Source organism: Podarcis pityusensis (genome assembly GCF_964106645.2).
Source record: "Podarcis pityusensis genome assembly, chromosome: 16".
In the NCBI taxonomy this organism is placed as follows: domain Eukaryota; kingdom Metazoa; phylum Chordata; class Lepidosauria; order Squamata; family Lacertidae; genus Podarcis; species Podarcis pityusensis.
The window spans coordinates 39,760,054-39,779,783 of NC_138041.1; the positions used below are offsets into that span (position 1 = coordinate 39,760,054).

Genomic DNA, 19,730 nt, shown 5'->3' on the forward strand with positions numbered 1-19,730 from the left:
GTGGCTCAGTGGTAGAGCATCTGCTCTGCATGCAGAAGGTCCCCAGTTCAGTCTCCTGCATCTCTGGGCAGGCCTGGGAAATCCTGGAGAGCTGCTACCAGTCAGTGTACACAGCACTGAGCTGGATGGACCAATGGCCTGACTCTGCAAGGCAGCTTCCTATGTTTCGGTGTTCCTATGAAGTCACTGGATACAGGAGGGAAGAACAGGGCCTGTCAGCAACAAGCGGTGGATCACCAAAGACTAGAAGCATAAATCAGTATAAGGAACCCTTCTTGGGGTTGGCTCAAGACATTTCTCTGCCGGAGGTGAAGGACACAACTGCACGTACAGAGAAGCCGACTGGACTGGCAGCTGAATCCTAGCTCAACATGCCAGCAGGAGGCTCACAGGCAGGCCCCATGGCACACACAACTCCATCTTCCAACGGAGTGAATAGCCAGGGGAAACAGCTAGGGCAGTGGTTCCCAATTAGCTAAGTATGGCGGACCCCTGCTTTTGAAAATGTTGATATCTCTATGGTAGTTTTTGTTATATGAATGGTGCGACCACCAGTTGGGAACCACTGAGCTAGGGGATAGGTGCCTGCCAAGATTTGCTGCCTAAGGAGGTTGCCTCACTCTGCCTAATGGTAGGTTTGGCCCTGACCACTGGATCTGAGATAGTGATGCACTGAGCCAGGCGAACCAAAGGGGTGACTTAGAACAATGCAAGCCCTTATAGCCTTCTCCCATTTCCTTCATTGCTTCATTGGACAGCTTCACTGGAGCTGATCAGACGACAAGCAGCAAGAAATTAGCCTTAATTCTGCTGTTGAGCTCCTCCTCCTGCCCAGAATGTAACCCCTCCATCTGAGTGTGCACGCTCACGCACGCAAAGCAGCAAATATGTTTAGGAAAACAGTTTGCTAGATTAACTGCAGATTTTGTCTCTCTGCTTTGTATTCAGCCATATAACATCTGTTGCTGCCAACAAACAATAGCATTTTAAAAAAAACAACGAAAAAAGAGCAGCAACCAGGAACAGCTGAGTGCTCATTGTCCTTATGCAAAAAAACAACAACACCCAAGACTGCCACTGCTTCAAATTGTTCACCCAAAGAAGATTATCAATCCAGGCTAATGACATAAACTAGAGAGAGATGGAGATGCCTAACAATTAGGATGAAGGAGTTGAGATGCTACATCCGAGGAACGGAAGCTGGGGGAAATAATTGGAGCTAGAAGAAGAAGAATTGTGCATGTAAGATTTCTGAAAGGCAAACAGGAGAGAAAAGTATGCTGACATGTCCCAAACTAAGTCTGTCACAAAACAGCAGTCGGAGAGGTTTTCTCAAGTGACGTATTAAAAACTGACAGAAGAGCACTATTGATATTGAAACATACTTGAGGATTTTGTGGGTGTGGTGAATTTTATTTATTTATATTTATTAAATCTGTATACTGCCCTTTCTCTATAGATCTCAGGGCAGTTCACAGCATAAATGAAACCTTTGGTAGTGACTGGCTGAGCTACTCATAATGTCACAGAAAGGCAAGGATTCCACTGATCTAGCAATGCGAGAAAGCATCACCCCCCCACATCTTATGCAGTGCTGTTTCTGTTATGCTGCAGTTTACCTTCTGCTAAGACCTATGTTATTTGTCTTGCTGTCTGCTGTGGCAAACTCACATAGCTTACATAGTTCAGCAGGTAGAGCATTAGACTTGGGGGGGTGGGTTCAAGCCCCACATTGGTCAGATTGAGGGGGGGGGAGAGACAGCAAAGATTACATGTCATTTGCCGACCGAAATATCTATCACATTTGCTGGGTTGATTTCTGTTCTGCGCATAGTCTGAACACTAGCAATTGTTTCCATTTCCACTGGAATACTCCAACATCCCCAGAGGTGTAGCTAGGCTCCCTTGCGCCCCCCCCCCCATCTCCAGGCGAAAAATAAGGTAATTGAATAATCACAAATGATTCAAACTGGCTGTTTAACAGCACAAGCCTATAGATATCTACTCCAAAGTAAATCCCACCACGTTCAATAGGGCTTACTGGGTGCACAAGACGCAATCTGGCAAGACAACGACAGGAGTTTCTTACAAAACCTCACTTGCCTTTTCGTTATTTCCAACAAGTGCCAGCAGAAAGGCACTACCTCGGAGGTTGCGCCTCAGTGCACACTTTACTCAGAAGTAAGCCCCCTTAACTTAATGGCCCTTGCTCTCTCTGGGGTAAATATGCAGCGGCACATGCACTGGAAATTGGTCAAGGTTGGGGGGGAAACCAGGGGAAAGCGACCACAAAGAGCCTCGCCTGACGTTTCTCAGTCAGCACATCAGCTGACAGCCATTCTTGGGGCAAGCAGAGGGAGTGGAGGGTGGGGAGTAGTGGTTGCGCTAGGACAGAGAGCCAAGCAGTGGTGTCCTCGTAGAGAGCCCCACTGCGCAAACTAACATGCAGCACTGCCAGCCGACTGAGGAGGGGGCTCTGCAGTTTGGTGCAATGGCCCACGCCAGTGTCAGGATTACCCCACCAAGGTGACAAGAAAGGCACAATTTCTGTGCAATTCCCCAGGCCTGAGCCTTTGGTGGGGTGCAAGCTGGCCAACTGCTAGGAAAGCCCCTAGACATCCCTACACTGGCTGAACCACTAAGGTGTGGGGGGGAGAAGGTGCAAGGGCTTCGGAAAGAGTAGAAGCAATAGAAACCTAGGAGAAAAGGAGGCTGGTCCTGGGAAAGGAGTGAACTGTCCAGAGAAACTCTGGCAAACGTTTATCCCTGTCTCATAAGATTAGAAGCTGACTGGCGAAAGAGTCAGGGTACCACCTCACCCAGTGCACTCTCAACTTAAGGAATTTGCAGGTGTAAGTAGTGGTGATGGCTAAAAGCTTAGGTAGCTTCAAAAACAGGATTAGACCCATTCATGGAAAAGGAGGGGAGAAAGAACAAGACTATCATTGGTTCCTAGTCAGAATGACTGTAATCATCCAGGGTCCCGTGAAGAACAGTCTGATCTTGCAGGGACCCCTGACCATTAGGTCCAGTCGTGGCCGACTCTGGGGTTGCAGCGCTCATCTCGCTTTACTGGCCGAGGGAGCTGGCGTACAGCTTCCGGGTCATGTGGCCAGCATGACTAAGCCGCTTCTGGCGAACCAGAGCAGCACACGGAAACGCCGTTTACCTTCCCGCCGGAGCGGTACCTATTTATCTACTTGCACTTTGACGTGCTTTCGAACTGCTAGGTTGGCAGGAGCAGGAACCGAGCAACGGGTGCTCAGCCCGTTGCGGGGATTCGAACTGCCGACCTTCTGATCGGCAAGTCCCCGCGTTGCTAGGGAACAACAAATGCACTCATGCACTGGCTCGTGGGATTCCCAGAGGCATCTGGTCGGCCACTGTAGGAAACAGGATGCTGGACTTTGATGCACTTGGTCTGATCTTGCAGGGATTTTCATATCGAAAGGGAGGCCATAGGAAGACTTCAAAATAAGAGAACACAGAAAGAAAATGGATAAAGAGATGTGCTTGGCTAGGGAGCACAGGCTAGGCAACATCTCTCAGACTGATTTGAAACAACTACTAGCCAATGCTTTGGCTTCAGGCCTCTAAAAATGTTCCTCTAGTGCGAACAGGAGCAGAAGGTAACCTTTGCATTTCATTTTTGTTGCTGTTGTTCTCTCTACAGATGGCTTCCCGCCCCACTTCTTTAAAACTGGCCCTAGTGAAATGCTGGAAGGCAGCTTTGCTAACTTACATCCAAAATCCCCTCCTGTCCCGACTCCTCCTGAGCTGCCCTAAAGATCCTGGCGGGACTAAAAGGCTTTTACGCTCCCAAGCTAGTAAGCATGCTCAGTGGCATTTCCGAAGCGCCCCTTGGGCCAGGCGGGAGAGCTCTATTAGCACTGAGGCCCGGAACCCCCACAGTGCTTTTAAAATGAAATAACAATAATTGCAGCACTCGGCAGTTCCAGGGCAGCCTGCCGTGTCTCCAAAGTGCTTGCAGAGCATTAGCAGGTTCTAGCCACACTGGGCTTAAATGTACGCCCTCCGCCACAGCATCTACAGCCTCAAACACAATACTTTTAAGCAGGTGGGGGGAAACTTAATAATTCTCCCATCTCGGGACAGCTGCGATACTCCTGGTACTTTATCTCAAGCAGGAAGAACACACCTCCTCTGCGAGGTGACATTGCCATGTAGAAAACTTCCTCACCTTCCTGCTGCTTTGCAGGGGATGCAAAAACCTGCAGTGTGGTATTTGCTTTCCAAGTCATTTACTTATACCATTCTCTCTCTCTTTCTCTCTATGATTTAAAAAATATGACTTTGGTCATAACGCCTTCAAGGCAGTGGACAAAACAAACATAAAAATAATTTCCAACAAGATAAAATTAAGAATGGAGGAATAAAACCTCAAAAAAAAGAGTTCCCCACTTTTTAAAAAAGTTGTCTAAACAATAAAAACCATCAAATGCTGAGAGGCACAGAAATGCCTTGCTGGATGCTGGGCAATGAAGGGGCTCACTTAGCACACCTGGGGAGGGAGTTTCACCATCAGAGTCCTACTATAAAACAGTCCCTTTGCCATGTTCCCACCGTTTGTCTTGTTCTAGTCTTGCTGAGGGGGCTGCTATTATAAAATGAGCAACCAGTCCATCTTTCAGGATCCAAAAGTTTGTTTAACAACATAATAAGAAAACAGTTGCTGCAAAACCACCGGCAGAAATCACCAGACAGGCCATAAAGGGACAGATACATGAATTTGTCACAAATGCCCTCTGAAGCAGCTGTGTTTTAACCTGTCAACTGAAGGCTATTAGTGAGAAAGTTAGGCAAGTCTTCATAGGAAAGGCGGATCACAATCTGGGAAGCATCCCATGAAGGAGCAGAGAAAACAGAAGGAGCACTAAGGGGCGGCACCAGCACAGAGATGAAGGCACCTGCCTAATATTGACAATTGCCAAGGGGATCAAAGGAGGATTGAAGAGGGCAAGGCAATCAAGGAGCAAACAATGGCAATTATAACTGCCTTTTCTCTCCCTCCAACTTGCTTCTCAACTGTCTTGCTACCTTCAATTCTTCTTTGATCCCCTTGGCAACTGTCAATATTAGGCAGGCACCTTTGTTATATTGCGTTTTGATACCTGCTAAAAATTTTCTTTAGGCAAGCTTACCCAGACATGCAATTTCAGCATGCCTATTTTTAAACTTTTAAAAACTTGATTTTATCAGTATTTTGGTAATTCTATTCCATCTACTTGTTTCTTAAGTCTGTTGATTTTATCAGTATTTTCTGATAAATATTTTATATAATTCTGTGTGAACCACTCAGAGGTGTGTGGATTTTTTTTCTTCAATTAAGCAGCATCTGAATCTAGTAAAATAAACAAATAGGTCCAGGGGAGGCAGGAAAGCTTCTGCCTTTGCTTTCTCCTCTGATGCCTTTAATAGCAGCTTCCGACATAGAAAGTAAACAGGATGCTCTTTTCCTTTCCAATTATCTCCATGCCATTAAAAGCTTCACCTGCTTACTTTCTGTCTATCACGTAGCAATGCCAGCAAGAAAAGATGGAGAAGTTCGTGGGATTTCTAAAAAAAGGGGGGGGGCAGGGGGCAGCAGCAGCAACAACAATGTAATTCAACAACAACAACATAATTCAAACCAGCACCATCTGAAAAGCAACTTGTCCCAAGACATACATGTCAACATGGCCCAAGGCAGATAAAAATAACGGAGTCATCACCACCTCACTGGCCCTTCACCAGGAATCACTGGCCCTTCACTTAATGGAAGGGTCAAATTAAAGTGCTCTGAACAGCAAAAAAGCACATTTCTCTTTCCTTCTCTCATACACCACAAAGAGTAAAGTGAACGTTCGAGAATTATTTTTTTTAAAAAAAGTTCATAAGCAAACTTTCTTCATAAGCAAATTGGGATAATTTGAGCTGGGAATTTTCAGTTTGCATCATAATTCCCCCTGATGCCCTAGAGCTGGGGTAGCCAATGGGGTGCCTTCCAGATGCTTTGGACAACAACTCCCATCATCCCAAGCCAACATGGGAAGTGGTCAAGGATGGGGAAAACTGTGGTCCAGCATCAACCAGAGAGCACCATATTGTTTATCCCTGCCCTAGGGAGTGTTTAGCATGCTTAATTTACTTCTATTTAGTAAACAGAACTAAAAACTTTAAAGCTGCCAAGCTTGCCTAAATATTGTATTTGCAGTTGGCACCCATTCTCACGTTTACTTATGAGACGATAAATTTTCCATAGAAAAATGAAGCACTGTGAAAAATTCCACCACATTTCACTGCACACACATGTGAACCCTTGTTTCTGGAAGTATTTTCACTCAGTTCAAGAACATCAGTTCAACTACCTTTGTGTGTCCACACCCACATTTAAAGCACATTTATGACACTTTATAAGTCACGGCATCCCCCAAAGAATCCTGGAAGTGCAATTTACCCTACACAGAGCTACAATTTGCAATACCCTTAACAAACTACAGTTCCCAGAATTCTTTTGGGGGAAACCACAAACTCTAAATGTATGGTGTGGATATGAACTTCGACAATAACTCATCGCTAAGTGCTAAATATGTATTCCTCCGTTATAGCCTAGAAACATCCTTACAGTGGCCGCTCCACACATGGTATATATATTTATGTATTCTAAAAGATGTGAGCTTAAGATTTTTTGAGAATACACCTAAACATGTAAAAGGGGTAATATGACAAAAGAAAAGAAAAGGAAACTGTTGTGCAGACAGACTCAACAGAGAACCAGGATTGTGAACAGATATGCTGTTGACTGCACTCTCAGTGGCAAACCTGGGTTTTGTTACTATGGACAGTGTGAAACGGCTCTATATCCAGGTAAATTCTGTAGGAGGTAAATAAATCCAAACCAGACACTGCAGACTCATCTTGGAAGATGTGCAAAAGTTCACCAAAATGTTATCTGAGAGGTCACTGTATTTACCATTTTCAGTTTGTGCTGCTGCAGGATCTCATCCAGGTTCTGTCTCTTCTTGTAGTTGAAGTAGAAATTTTTACACTGGGAGACACTCTTGGATCCCACCATCCTGGAAATGGCTGACCAGTTACGTCCATGTTCAAGGAGACCTGCAGATCAGTGAGACATACATACGGTCAGAAGGGTTGAAACTAGAATTAAAGCCAAAAGGAAGGAAGGAAGGAAGGAAGGAAGGAAGGAAGGAAGGAAGGGGAGCATTTAGAACAAGGGCTGCAGTTTAGTGGTAGAGCATCTGGTTTGCATGTGGAAGTCCCCAGGTTCAATCCCTGGCATCTTCAAGTAGGTCTGGGATGAAACCCCTGTATGAAACATTGGAAAGCCACTACCCGTCAGTGGAGATCAAGGTGGACCCTTAATCTGACTTAGCATAAGACAGCTTCCTATGTTCCTGTGAGGGATCATTGTTGAAGGAAGAGGAGATAATCTCCTGTGATCAGCAAGTCACAGTGGATAATAATAATAATAATAATAATAATAATAGTAGTAGTAGTAATTATTTATACTCCACCCATCAGGCTGGGTTTTCTCAGCCACTCTGGGCAGCTCCCAAAAGAATATTAAAAACACAATAAAACATCTGCCCTGGACACAGAATTCACCTGTGCCTCCATGGACAGCTGTGTGTCCAAAATGACTCCCAGGCTGCGCTCCTGGTACTTCAGGGGCACAGTTGCCCCATTCAGGACCAAGGAGCCCTCCGCACCTGACCGCCCCCCTGTTCCCCCAAAACAGTACTTCTGTCTTGTCAGGATTCAACCTCAATCTGTTAGCCACCATCCATCCTCCAATTGCCTCCAGTCACTCAAACAGAACCTTCACCGCCTTCACTGGTTCTGATTTAAAATAGAGGTAAAGCTGGGTATCATCCACATACTGATGAACACCCAGCCCCAACCCCCTGATGATCTCTCTCAGTGGCTTCATACAGATGATAAAAAGCATGGGGGAGAGGATGGAGCCCTGAGGCACCCCACAAGTGAGAGCCCAGGGGTCTGAGCACTCATCCCCCAACACCATCCAGGAGGATCGGAACCACTGTCTAGCAGTGCCTCCAGCTCCCAGCAAAACTTGCTATTGTCTCTACTGCCCCTTGCAATAGCATGGGAAAGAAGACCATCAAAAGAGATATTTTGAGTCAGTGCTCTCTGTACACCACTCTTCCATCACAACATGTCTACTTTGAATCTCAGTATTCATTTAAAAAGAAGAAGCGCCAATAGGCATGTTTCTAGCACTCATGGCTGCAAAGATAGGTTTCAAAACATGTGGGCAATACCTACAGCAGAAAAGTGCTTGAAGAAGAGTATCTCATGCTTTGAATCCAGCTCCACACCCAGGTGAGTGATGTGTTGCTTGGGTGTCAGCGATCAGGGAGGAGAGGAGCTCAAACACTCCAGAAGACCTTGCACTCAAACCTCAAGGCACAAAAAACTGTTCAAGGAAGGCAAGAGAGCAAGTCAGACCCAACTGCCATGAACCGCAGACAGGGCCAATCTTTGGGGAACACTATATTCCCTCCCATAGAGGTTTTATTTACCTTTATACAGACATTGTTAATAAATTTGTATTTTATTTTTTATAAATAAAATTTGTATAATTAATAAATACAATTACAGGAACTTCGCCTCAAAATTATTTCCATATATTACATTGTAATGCAGCTTTTTCCCAGCCTGCTGCCCTCCAGATTCTTTGAACTCCAACTCCTACCATCCTCAACCCTTGGCTAAATAGCTGGGACTAATGGGACAGTATGACATGCCCAGTCATTCCCAGGTGTAGCCCACCCTTTCCTGAGGCTCCTGGTTTCCTCACAGTTCAGGTCTGAGAAGACGTTTTGGGTTGGCTGAGAAGACACAGAGCCTGTGAACCTCGCCTCCTTCATCCCCCTGAGGGGCCAGAGTCACAGGAGCTGCATGAGGAGGTGGTTATGGGAAGGAACGGGTCCACACATGCTTTACACACTCCACATGAAAATGCAACCCAAGAGAAAACACTATTTTAAAATTGCCAGCTTGCTGAAAATCCTGCATTAAAACAAATGCTCCAAAACCAAAGGTTCCCAAATTTTGTTAGCCCTTTATTGGTTTGTGTATTTCAATGTCCCTTCAAGACTCACATTACCCTTTCCCCCCTGGATGGCTCACCTTAGGAGAGAGTGATAAAAAGAACAACACAAAAGATGGAAAACAAGTCAACCAGTCCCAAAACATGCTAATATGAAACCGCTGAGTCAGGTTATCCAGTGTTTTGGAGCATGTTGCCAGCAATATGCTGATGACACAGAGCTCTACTTCTCCTTTACATCTGCAGGTGGGGCAGTGGAAGTGCTGGACTTGCCTCAGTAATGGACCAGATAAGAGCCAATAAACTGAACCTCAATCCAGATAAGATGGAGGCAGTTTAGACAGAGGTGCCAGGAGATGAACCTGGAAATTCCTGCAGGCAAGGCATGTGCTCAGCCACTGAAATAAATTCAATAAAACAACTAAAAATTCATGATGGCTGACAGATGACAGGTTATATTGACCACAAAGCTCTACTGAAAAACAGCAGCAGCAACAATAGCAACAACAACCAGCATGTTATATAGGTAACTTACAACTAACACAGCCCCTCCCAGGGGCCATATCAGGAAAAAATAACAATATTGGAGTCCTTTTCCAGCAATATTATTATTTATTAAATTTATGTGCCAACCTCTCCCTCCGAAGATCACAGGGCAGTTTACAATTGCAAAGAGACCATAAAACCCTTGCAGACACCAGAGTTATCCTTTCCAGCAAGCTCTCAACTGTCAGGAAATGCAATGGGACATCCTTCCACAGAGGAACCCCAATCGGATTGGTGAAAAGCCCCTGGAACACTAAGGTACTTTGGCCGACACTCATCAGCTACACAGTCGAGTCAAGGGCTTGGCATTTGAGGAAGAATCTTCTTTCTGTATATAAAGGTAATGTTTAAGCTGCCAAGAAGGGAGAACCCACTTAGAGATTTATTAGATACTGCTGGGGGAGGGAGACGAAGGCGGACAAAACACCAGCACAGTTCTAAGTGACTTACATTGCAAATTAAATGTTGAAAATTAAAAACGTGTCTGCAACAAAGAAATGCAGCGTGATAAAAATCATTTACACTAACCAAGCAAGAGAAGCAGAAAAACTGGTATATAAAAAGTCGAACAGGAAGCCCAATATAAAATATAAAATGTAGCTGAAAATAAAATACTTGCCCAGCAGAGAATGCCTTCTAAATGGAAAGAAATAAACCCTTCTAACTTTACCTGTCCACCAAATGGGGGGCGGGGGGGGGGGCGACAGTAAAGGTAGAACCTCTCTAAGAAGGGGAGTGCCACAAAGTAGATGCTGGTTGAAAGACTATTGAATTACACTTTGGGGGAAATATCTGTCTGAGATTTTAGAAACCCACTGCCAGTTGGAATTGGACCAGCTTTCCTCAATACAGTGGCCCTAGATGTTATAGACCAGGGATGTCCAACAGGTCAAGCAGGATCGATTACTTGATCCCCGGAGTTGATGGCAGGCTCCTTTTCCTTTGGGGTGGCATAAGAGCATCCGCCCCCCCTCGCCCCGTCCTCCATATTCGCATGACTGCTGGAACGTAAGATGGAGTTTCCGCTGTGAGGCAGATTCTAGACTCACATTCTATTAACACAAGACAGTACAGGTAACTCACAGCTTACAGACGGTTCAGCTCTGGGGATCCATGCATACGTGCAAAATTGTAAAAAGCCAGGGACCCCTGAGACCGCCACCCACCCTCACGCAACCATCCCTACCTGTCCGGGCAGGCCTTGCCCTCCACATCACTTACTGGACTCTGGGAAGGATGCATGAGGGCACTGGGAGTGTTCCAGGGCCCTCACAAGACCTTCCCCTGGCCTGGTAAGCAGAAAGGGCAGTAAGATCTTCAGGTCACTGAGTGGTGCTGAGTGTTTGTTCTTCCAACCTTACAAGGCAAGTCTTTCTTGCCACTATAAGGGCTCTGCTTTTCTGCTCATTTGCTAGTCTCCAGCAGAGTTAGCTGTGTGGCAAACTATGCTTCCAGCCCTGCTATTTCTATCTTGGGGTGGCAATAGCAGGCAATCCTAAAGGCACCTTGCTTGGGAACGTGACCGCAGTCCAGCGGCAGTGCACAGCGGTAGTCTTTACACCCCAAAGGGGTGGTCTGGTAAGAGAACCTATCTTTAAGGTCTTGATGGCAGATGCTGCAAGCATATTGTTGAAGCTTGGCAAGCATGAATTGGTTTCTGGAGGACAGATTTTCCTGGAGGACATGCTGCCCTGAGCACCTGAGTAGGAAAGATAGGATAGTAAGGCAATACAGGCAACTCACAGCATACGATGATTTCACCTATGCGATCTCAACTTTAAGTGGGCTGCAGGAAAATAAATAATTAAATGGAGAATGGGGGGAAACCGGCCATGGAAAGAGCCTTTTAAGCCTTCTCTCTGTCATGACATACCGGTAATCAGTCTTGTTTAGATACCTATTTGGACATGTGGACTGCTTATACTATTTTATATGTCACTGTTGGGATTGATTTAATATATACATGCTAGGATATTGCATACAAAAGTCTAAAGAGACAGGCAGCATTTGAGGTTGGGAGTCTCTTTCTCTCTCCCTTTTGCAACTTTTGCTTTTCCTTTGGAGTAAAACTCCGTAACACACCTTCACCAAAACTGGGAAGGACCACACAAAAATACTTTCAGGGATGAAGGGTGGACTTGATCTAGTAAAGATCTAGGAGTTAGGGAAAAGACCCACAATCTCAGTTCAAAGAACTTCTTGCGTCAAACACATACCAAGGCCTGATCTACACATGCTCCGCAGAGAATGGGATAGTTGAGTCCAGTCCTGACACTGCCTCCAGGCTGCAGGTGGGAGTTCACTCTTTGTGCTAGTTTTCTCCTTGTTTTAATGCAAGAGAGCATTTAAAAATGGTATCCTCTACCATTGTTCTGAAATACTACTGCCCATTCTGCCACTTCCTCCTCTCCTCATTCTACTGTGTGTTTAAGTCCATGGCCAAAACTTCAAGGAGGAGAAGCAACATCACCTTCTAAACACTCTGAGTCCTTTCAAAGGCACATCCCATCTTAGGCCAAGACATATAGCCCTTTCAGGAAGCACAACCTCATTTTCTTTTTATAAGAAGCTCCCTCATCTCAAATAGCCTACCCACCCTTATTTAAAGACAGCAGGTTGGAAGCTGGGACAAAAGGCAGGCAAGTAGGATGTAAAAACAAACAAACAAATGCCTGCATTTTTTTTAAAAAAAGTCTGAATTCTGCAACCTACATGAATTATGTAAAATGAACGCGTTTGTTTTTCTTGAATAATTTAGGTAGAGAAAAGAGCAAGGGGCAAAGCAATCTCTAGCCCAGTGATAGCCAACTCTCACCAGCCTTAGCCGCCATGGCCAAACCATCGTCAGGGAGGATGAGAGTTGCAGCCCAGCAACACCTGGAGGGCATCCCATGGCCCCCTTGTTCCTACTCAGACATAGTATGGAGAAATGTGGGGGAGGAAGCATGTCCTCCTCCCTTCCCCCTCGGCTGCCTTTGGGGTCATCTCATCCTGAGAGTTGGACAGTGGTCTTAGGCAGAACAGAGTCCTAATCAGCTTGAATAAGTTCCTTGTGGATTTTAAATGATTCTAAAATGTGCAGGCCCCTAAAGTCATCTGGGAACATAGAATCTAAGAAGGGAATCCTGAGGGTCATCTAGTCCAACCCCCGGCAATGCAGGAATCCTGCCCACAGCCATCCCTGGTTATCAGTAAGATGCACTGACCCACTGTGCCACCTCAGACCCCCCACTTCTTTCACCATGTGATTGGCATTGTGTGGAGGAAAAAATGTCCAAACAGGGCCTTCTCTTAGTGCTTCTTACAGCTGAAAACTTGTTTCACTTTCCCCAGCTCACCCATCATAGCCACAAGGACTAGAACATTGGTCAGTTTGTTTTTTCCTAAAAGAACATAAATTGAGTTTCTCGGCATACTGAGTTTTGCATCCAACACCTTGCAAAAAACTTGTGTGGAAAAACACACAAAGTCCCAAATTACCTTTTATGTCTCAAAAGAAAGAGCACCAGAGTAAGTTAAATGATCTGGGCTTAAATTAAGTTAAATGATTTGGCCTAACCTCAGCCAAACCACCACCTCAAAATACACCATCTATGCAGCCCTGGACAAGTTAAGTTCTCCCAGAATCAACTCCTCTTCTGTGGCAATGGAAATATTTTAATGGACTGCTGTAGAGGACTGCTGTTGTGAAGTTGTATCAGAAACTGCAAAATGCTCTGCATATTAATAGCAGGTCACATGTTTAAAAGCAAGCGCTTGTTTTGAGAACACAAATCATCCATCCAGGAGCTCAGTGTCATGATTACTATCTCTTTCTTACTATCCTGCCTCCCCCGCCCCCAATCCACCCAATGCAACATGTATATTCCCTCCACCCCAACTATATCCTCACAATCACCCTCTAAGGTAGGTTAGTCTGGGAGAGAGTGAGTGAACCAGTGCCACCCACCCAGCAAGATTCATGACTCATCAGAAATTTGAACCGGTGTCTCCCAGTCCTAGTCTCCCAGTAAACCAACTATGCCAGACTAGCTCCCAAAGTGCTGGACGTAAACCTGGTGGGAAATCAGGTTCAAATTCCCACCCAAACACTAGGCAACCTTAGTCTACTCCAAAGGTTGTGGTGACAACAATATCATTATTATATATTAAGTTTGTATGTATGTGGCCCTTCATTCGATGATTTCAGGGCGGTTCACAGCATAAAAATACAGAATAAAACCAAAAAGTACATAATAAAAACAGGACAAAAGAAAAGAAAACAATAACCCCCTCCCACAATCACATATAAAACGGCATGTTGAAGAGGAGTGTTTTCGCCTGGCACCTAAAGGTGTTTAATAACGGATGGGGTGGGGGGAAGGGTACCCAACCAGCCACGTATGCCGCCCTACGCTTGCGTGATGATGTGAGAGTAAAATATAACAAATACTGAGAAAGCAAATGGAAGTCCATTCTGGATGCATGCATACAGCACCCCACAACCTGGCTCTTGCAGGGTGCTCCCTCACAAGCCACGGGGCCTGCCCGGCAGGAAGAGCCCTCCCAAGTCTTTGGCGGTGTTCCCGCCTCTGATACTCCTGGCTGTACAGGTGTCCCATTTCCCTCTCATTCGGATGGGGCGGTCTTGTTTCCAGCATACACACCTGAGTCTTCCCTGCAGGAGCGAACTGGCAGGTACAGCTGCCCTTATCTTTACAGTAACGAAAACCAAAACACCAACACCTGCTTCCCAAAACTATAATTATCCACACACGCACTCGCCTGGGGAGGGAAATGTCAGCAGCCACCCTCATTCTTGCTAGGGAACACCCAGAGTTACATGGCACAAACAGGCCCATACTATCACCCTGTCATCTAAATCCCTCCCCACTGCAAACCCCCCCCCCCCCGCAGCACAAATCTTCCCATATAAACGCACGTCGTGACATTCAACCTATAAATCACTACCACAGGAACAGGGCACTGACTTCAGGTTGTGATGCACAAAAAAACACCAGCACTTTTTCCTGCTGCTTCCAGCGGAAAAAAGAAACCCAAAGACAGACCTTCAAGTCCAAATTGGCTCAAAGAGATATCACACAGCTTGACAGGGTATTTGTCTCTCTCTCTCTCTCTCTCTCTCTCTCTCTCACACACACACACACACACACACACACACACACAAACTCCCCCGTGCCACACACTCCAATTTTCCACCGCCACCCCGAGTCTGTTTAATGACCCAAGACTTACATTCTCTTCTCCCAGCTTCGCCTGCTGGCAAATCCACTGAAAACATGCGGCAGGCGAAGGAGGGGAGCTCTCCGGAGGAGTTAGTCGTGATAGAGAGGAAAGAGCAAAAGAAATCAAAACAAAAAACCAACAGAGAGCAAACAGTGCATTAAAAGCCCTCTTCTCTGGCTGCCTTCCTGCTTTCTTGGCTTTTTTCTACTCCATTCCAGTAGCCGAAAAAGCAAACTGGGAAAGCCATGCTGCGCCCGCTCCAGCACTTTTTAAGAGCAGGGGGAAGCACAATCCGAAGCCAGGGGAGAGGTCAACAACTCCTTGGGCTCCTTTGTGCGAAGTTGCGGGGCACCCATGCCGGGTCTTTCTCTGCTTTGGGGCTGCTGCTTCCTTCCACGTTGGCTGGTGGGGGGAAAGAGGGGGGAACCCGGTAGGAAAAAACACCACAGCACTCCAGCGCTCTCTCTCTCTCTCTGTCAAGACTCCCACCTGCTTAGCTCCTCGGAGGTTTCCAACTGCCTGGAACTACAATCTGTTAAGGTGGATTGGAAAGTTCTTTCGGATTGGTTACGCTTCCCCTCTCCCCCCCCCCCCCGCCTTACAATCCTCCTCTGCCTTGCTCAGCAGCTGGGGGGGGGGGGGGAGAGGAGGCTGTGAGAGGCAAATTTCAGGAGATGCTCAAGGTGCTGCCAAAAACGCAGACGGGCGACCTGCAGCAGGCTTCACTCGCTCATCAAGTCAGCTGAGGGAATGGCAGAGGAGCAGGAAGAGGAGGAGGAGGAGAGCTGGGTGCCTGTTCCAAGGCTGGAGCCAAATGAGCTGTGCGTAATCTGCTCCCTCCCCACCACCTCCCCCTCCCTCCCCACTGATCCTGCCCCCAGGTGACCCAGAAGTTTTCTTCTTCGTCTGAATGTGACCTCTAGACAGGGCGCTCATAAGCAGCGTGGCGCTGGCCCAAGACGACAAGGGTGCGGCCAACTTGGCAACCCTTCTCCTCTCTCTCTCCCCTGAATGTCAACAGCAGGGGGAAGCGATCCAGGAAAACAAAGCTTTTCTTAATAGCTTCCTTTGCTCTGATGTGAATCAAAGGGGTTTTTCTTGGCAAAGGCAGGCAAAAAACCCGACAGCTGAGCTTGCCCCGCCTGTTGCTCCCCTGTTCTGCCCCAGAGGTGGACTTTGTCCAGAGCACATCTGCCCTCTTTGCAGGCAAAGCAAGGGCTCTGGAGCAGCATGCAATGGTAACTGTTCAAAGAGGTCAAGGCTCTCCACACCAATAAGTGACCGGCACACCCAACGACATGGGGGTGGGCACCATGCTTTTAGGTGGGAGGGGGGTAACTTAACTGAGAGGTTCAGGCAGGATGTGAGGTGTGGGTGGGCAGAGGAGCTGGATCTCTCCACACAGAATCATAGAGTTGGAAGGGACCACGAGGGTCATCTAGTCCAACCCCCAGAAATGCAGAAATCTTTTGCCCATGACCCTAAGATTAAGAGTCTTATGCTTTACTGGCTGAGCTATTCACAGGGGAAGTGCAATCAGAGGGGCTTCACGTATCATGCATTTTCTGCATGTGACTCATGGTGCAGTGTAGTAGCTAGAGTGAAAGTTTTGAATTGTAGTCCTCTCTAATCCTGCCTCTGCCATGGACTCAATAGGTTGCCTTAGGGGGCTGGAGCTGCTGAGGTATTGATTTCCCATACATAATATGGGCACAATGACCTACCTTGCAGGGTTGCTGTGATAATGTGTGCAAAGTGCTTTGAATACTGCCAGCACACATACACGTGTCAGAGCTTGTGAGTGCACCAGTGAACCTCCTACTTCCTATGTGGAAACATACGATTCTGTCTCCCTCCAGCTAAGCAAAGAGTCACAGGCTTTTCGCAAATGTGTGCATTTCTTCAGTAAAGATACTCTTGGCTTCAAGTGAAATCTCGCCTCTTAAGAACAAGATAGGCAAGGCAGAGAGTGAGTGGCTTTTCCACAAGAGGGCATCAGGAAGGGAGCTCAGATGGATTTATAGATCAAGGTTAGAAAATGAAAAGAAATCAGAGACATCACTATTTCATCCCCAAAGAGCCCTAATATCCAGAGCAGCAAACTATGTTTATAAGGTGCATTTGTTGACTGACTGAACCCAAAGACTGCTCACTAATGGTTGCTCATCATCCTGGAAACAATGGACCAGTGAGGTGCTGCAGGGTTCTGTCCTGGGCCCCTTGTTGTTCAACATCTTTATAAACAATGTGGATGAAGGAACTGAGGGTGTGCTCACCAAATGTGCAGATGACACCAAGCTGGGAGAGGTAACTAATGCTACCTTCACAGATGGAGAACTCAGCCAAAACTAACAAAAAGGATTTAAACAGGGACAAATGTCAGGTTCTACATTAGGGCAGGTAGAACCAGATGCACCAATATAAGATTGGGGGAGGGCACCTGGCTTGCCAGTAGGAGTCTCAGTAGACCACACACTGAAAATGAGTCACTTAACTGGTGACTGGGGGTGGCTGCAGAGACCATCTTTCACCAGTCCTGAAAGATCTACATTGGTTCCTAGTACGTTTCGAAGCAAAATTCAAAGTGTTGGTGCTGACCTTTAAAGCCCTAAACGGCCTCAGCCCTGAAAGAGCGTCTCCACCCCTGCCGTTCACTGGACACTGAGGTCCAGCTCTGAGGGCCTTCTGGCAGTTCCCTCACTGCTAGAAGTGAGGTTACCAGGAACCAGGAAGAGGGCCTTCTCAGTAGTCATGCCCGCCCTGTGGAACACCCTCCCATCATGTGTCAAAGAAATAAACAACTACAGTGGTACCTCAGGTTACAGACGCTTCAGCTTACAGACTCTGCTAACCCAGAAATAGTACCTCAGGTTAAGAACTTTGCTTCAGGATGAGAACAGAAATCATGCAGCGGCAGCGCAGTGGGAGGCCCCATTAGCTAAAGTGGTACCTCAGGTTAAGAACAGTTCCAGGTTAAGAACAGACCTCCAGAACGAATTAAGTTCTTAACCCGAGGTACCACTGTATCTGACTTTTAGAAAACATCTGAAGCAACCCTGTATCAGGAACTTTTTAATGTCTAATGTTTTACCATTTTTAATGTGTTGTAAGCCGCCCAGAGTGGCTGGGGAAACACAGCCAGGTGGATGGGGAAGAAGAAGAAGAAGAAGAAGGAGGAGGAGGAGGAGGAGGAGGAGGAGGAGGAGGAGGAGGAGGAGGAAGAAGAAGAAGAAGGAGGAGGAGGAGGAGGAGGAGGAGGAGGAGGAGGCGGCAACGGCGTGATGCAGCAGCAAAAAAAGCTAATGCTTTCTAGGCTGCATCAACAGAAGTACAGTGTCCTGATCAAGGGAAGTAGTAGTATCACCCTATTCTGCCTTGGTCTAACCACGCCTGGAGTTATGGATGCTTCAGTTGAGATTCCTGCATTGGACTAGACTAGAAGACCCTTGAGATCTCTTCCAATCCTATAATTCTATGATTCCCAACCTCAAGTGTTACACAGGGACGACTGAGGTTCTTGGGACATTACCAAACTTAAAAAGGAAGCACAGAACCAGGTGGCCTGTGTAAATGTTTTGCTGTCAAACTTTTTAAAAGCGACAGAGCCAAGGAATATCCATCCTAGGAAAAAGAGCAGACTTTGGCAGCTGGTATAAATTATACAAACTAAATGCATTTGGATAGATACACTTCTATTGCCTACATTTGCTCTGCTACTGGAGGTCAAGGAGAGAGTCAAGGATCTGGGGAGGGAGATGAAGCCAGGCTCCCAAAGCATTAGATATGCTTGTTGAGGTTGTCCACTTTCACCTACCACCAAGCTTTGAAGATATTGTTCTCCAAAGGCTTTCAAGACTTCACAGGCAGAAAGATAGCATGAAGCAACTACATTCCTGAGTCAGACCCTGGCACTAAGTGGCAGTGGCTGCAGGGTTTTAGATGTAAGGGTGTTTCCCCAACTCTACTGGGAAGGTCAGGGATTGAACCAAGAATCTTTTGTAGGAAAACCATGTGATCTACCCTGATCTATGGCCCTTCCCCAAGATCAGGGGTGTGGAACCTCTTGCCAGTGGGCCAGTCTTGGCCCATGAGGTATTTCCCACAAACCACATCTACCTGACAGCACTCCTATGGGCAAGTGACATCAGCTGATGAGCAGGGTTCAATACTGTGTTGGCTCTGCCACTTCCCCTGGGGTGTGCGCAATACTGTTCAGATCCCTGGAGGGAATGTGTTGGTGAAGTAGATCCCTGCAGAGAACAGGGCTGAAGTCTCCTCTCATCAGCAGGTGAGCGGAGAGTTCAAACTAGCTTGGTGCTGTTTCCTAGATGCAATCTCCTCCACCCCACCCCACAAGACAACTTTGCCAGGTGGGCAGTTCATGATGACATTGGATGATTGACAGGTGGGTGGCGCTTCCCACTTGTCAAAGTCGGCTCGCAGACATGTGGGGAGATAAAGATCCATCCCCCGGGGACAAATATTTTCCCCATCCTTCCCCAAAATGGTGAACCTATATCAAATCATGAGCTCCTCCCAAAATTTCACAGTTCTCTATGTTCTTGGACTGGCTCTCAGAAAAGCACCAAGGGCTGGAAAACTGGATTTATATTGGTGTATTACCAAGAAAAAAAGAATGAAGTAACAAGGTTTGAGGGGAGCTAAACTTTTTCATGTTTGCAACTTCAGAAGCGACAGAATGTCATCAGAATGTGAATTAAAGCTTAGAGACTGGTGACCATTTATATTATGAAAAAGCATTTCAATTTCAAAGTCCACACAACATTTTATTAAGTTAGTATGAATGGAATTTAATCCTCACCAGATTTTAAATTTTTATCTTCACCCATTTCCCCACGTGGTA

The 19,730-nt window shown here is 46.4% G+C and overlaps 1 protein-coding gene across 23 annotated transcripts in view; it reads right to left on the reverse strand.

The window, feature by feature from the left end:
• NCOR2 (nuclear receptor corepressor 2) overlaps positions 1 to 19,730 on the reverse strand; it is a 359,036-nt gene that overhangs the window by 99,470 nt on the left and 239,836 nt on the right. For all 23 annotated transcript variants that reach the window (XM_080985614.1, XM_080985620.1, XM_080985617.1 and 20 more), the window contains one exon: positions 6,974 to 7,116. In XM_080985614.1, the coding sequence (XP_080841740.1) occupies positions 6,974 to 7,116 (143 nt within the window). The remainder of the gene's footprint in view (positions 1 to 6,973; positions 7,117 to 19,730) is intronic.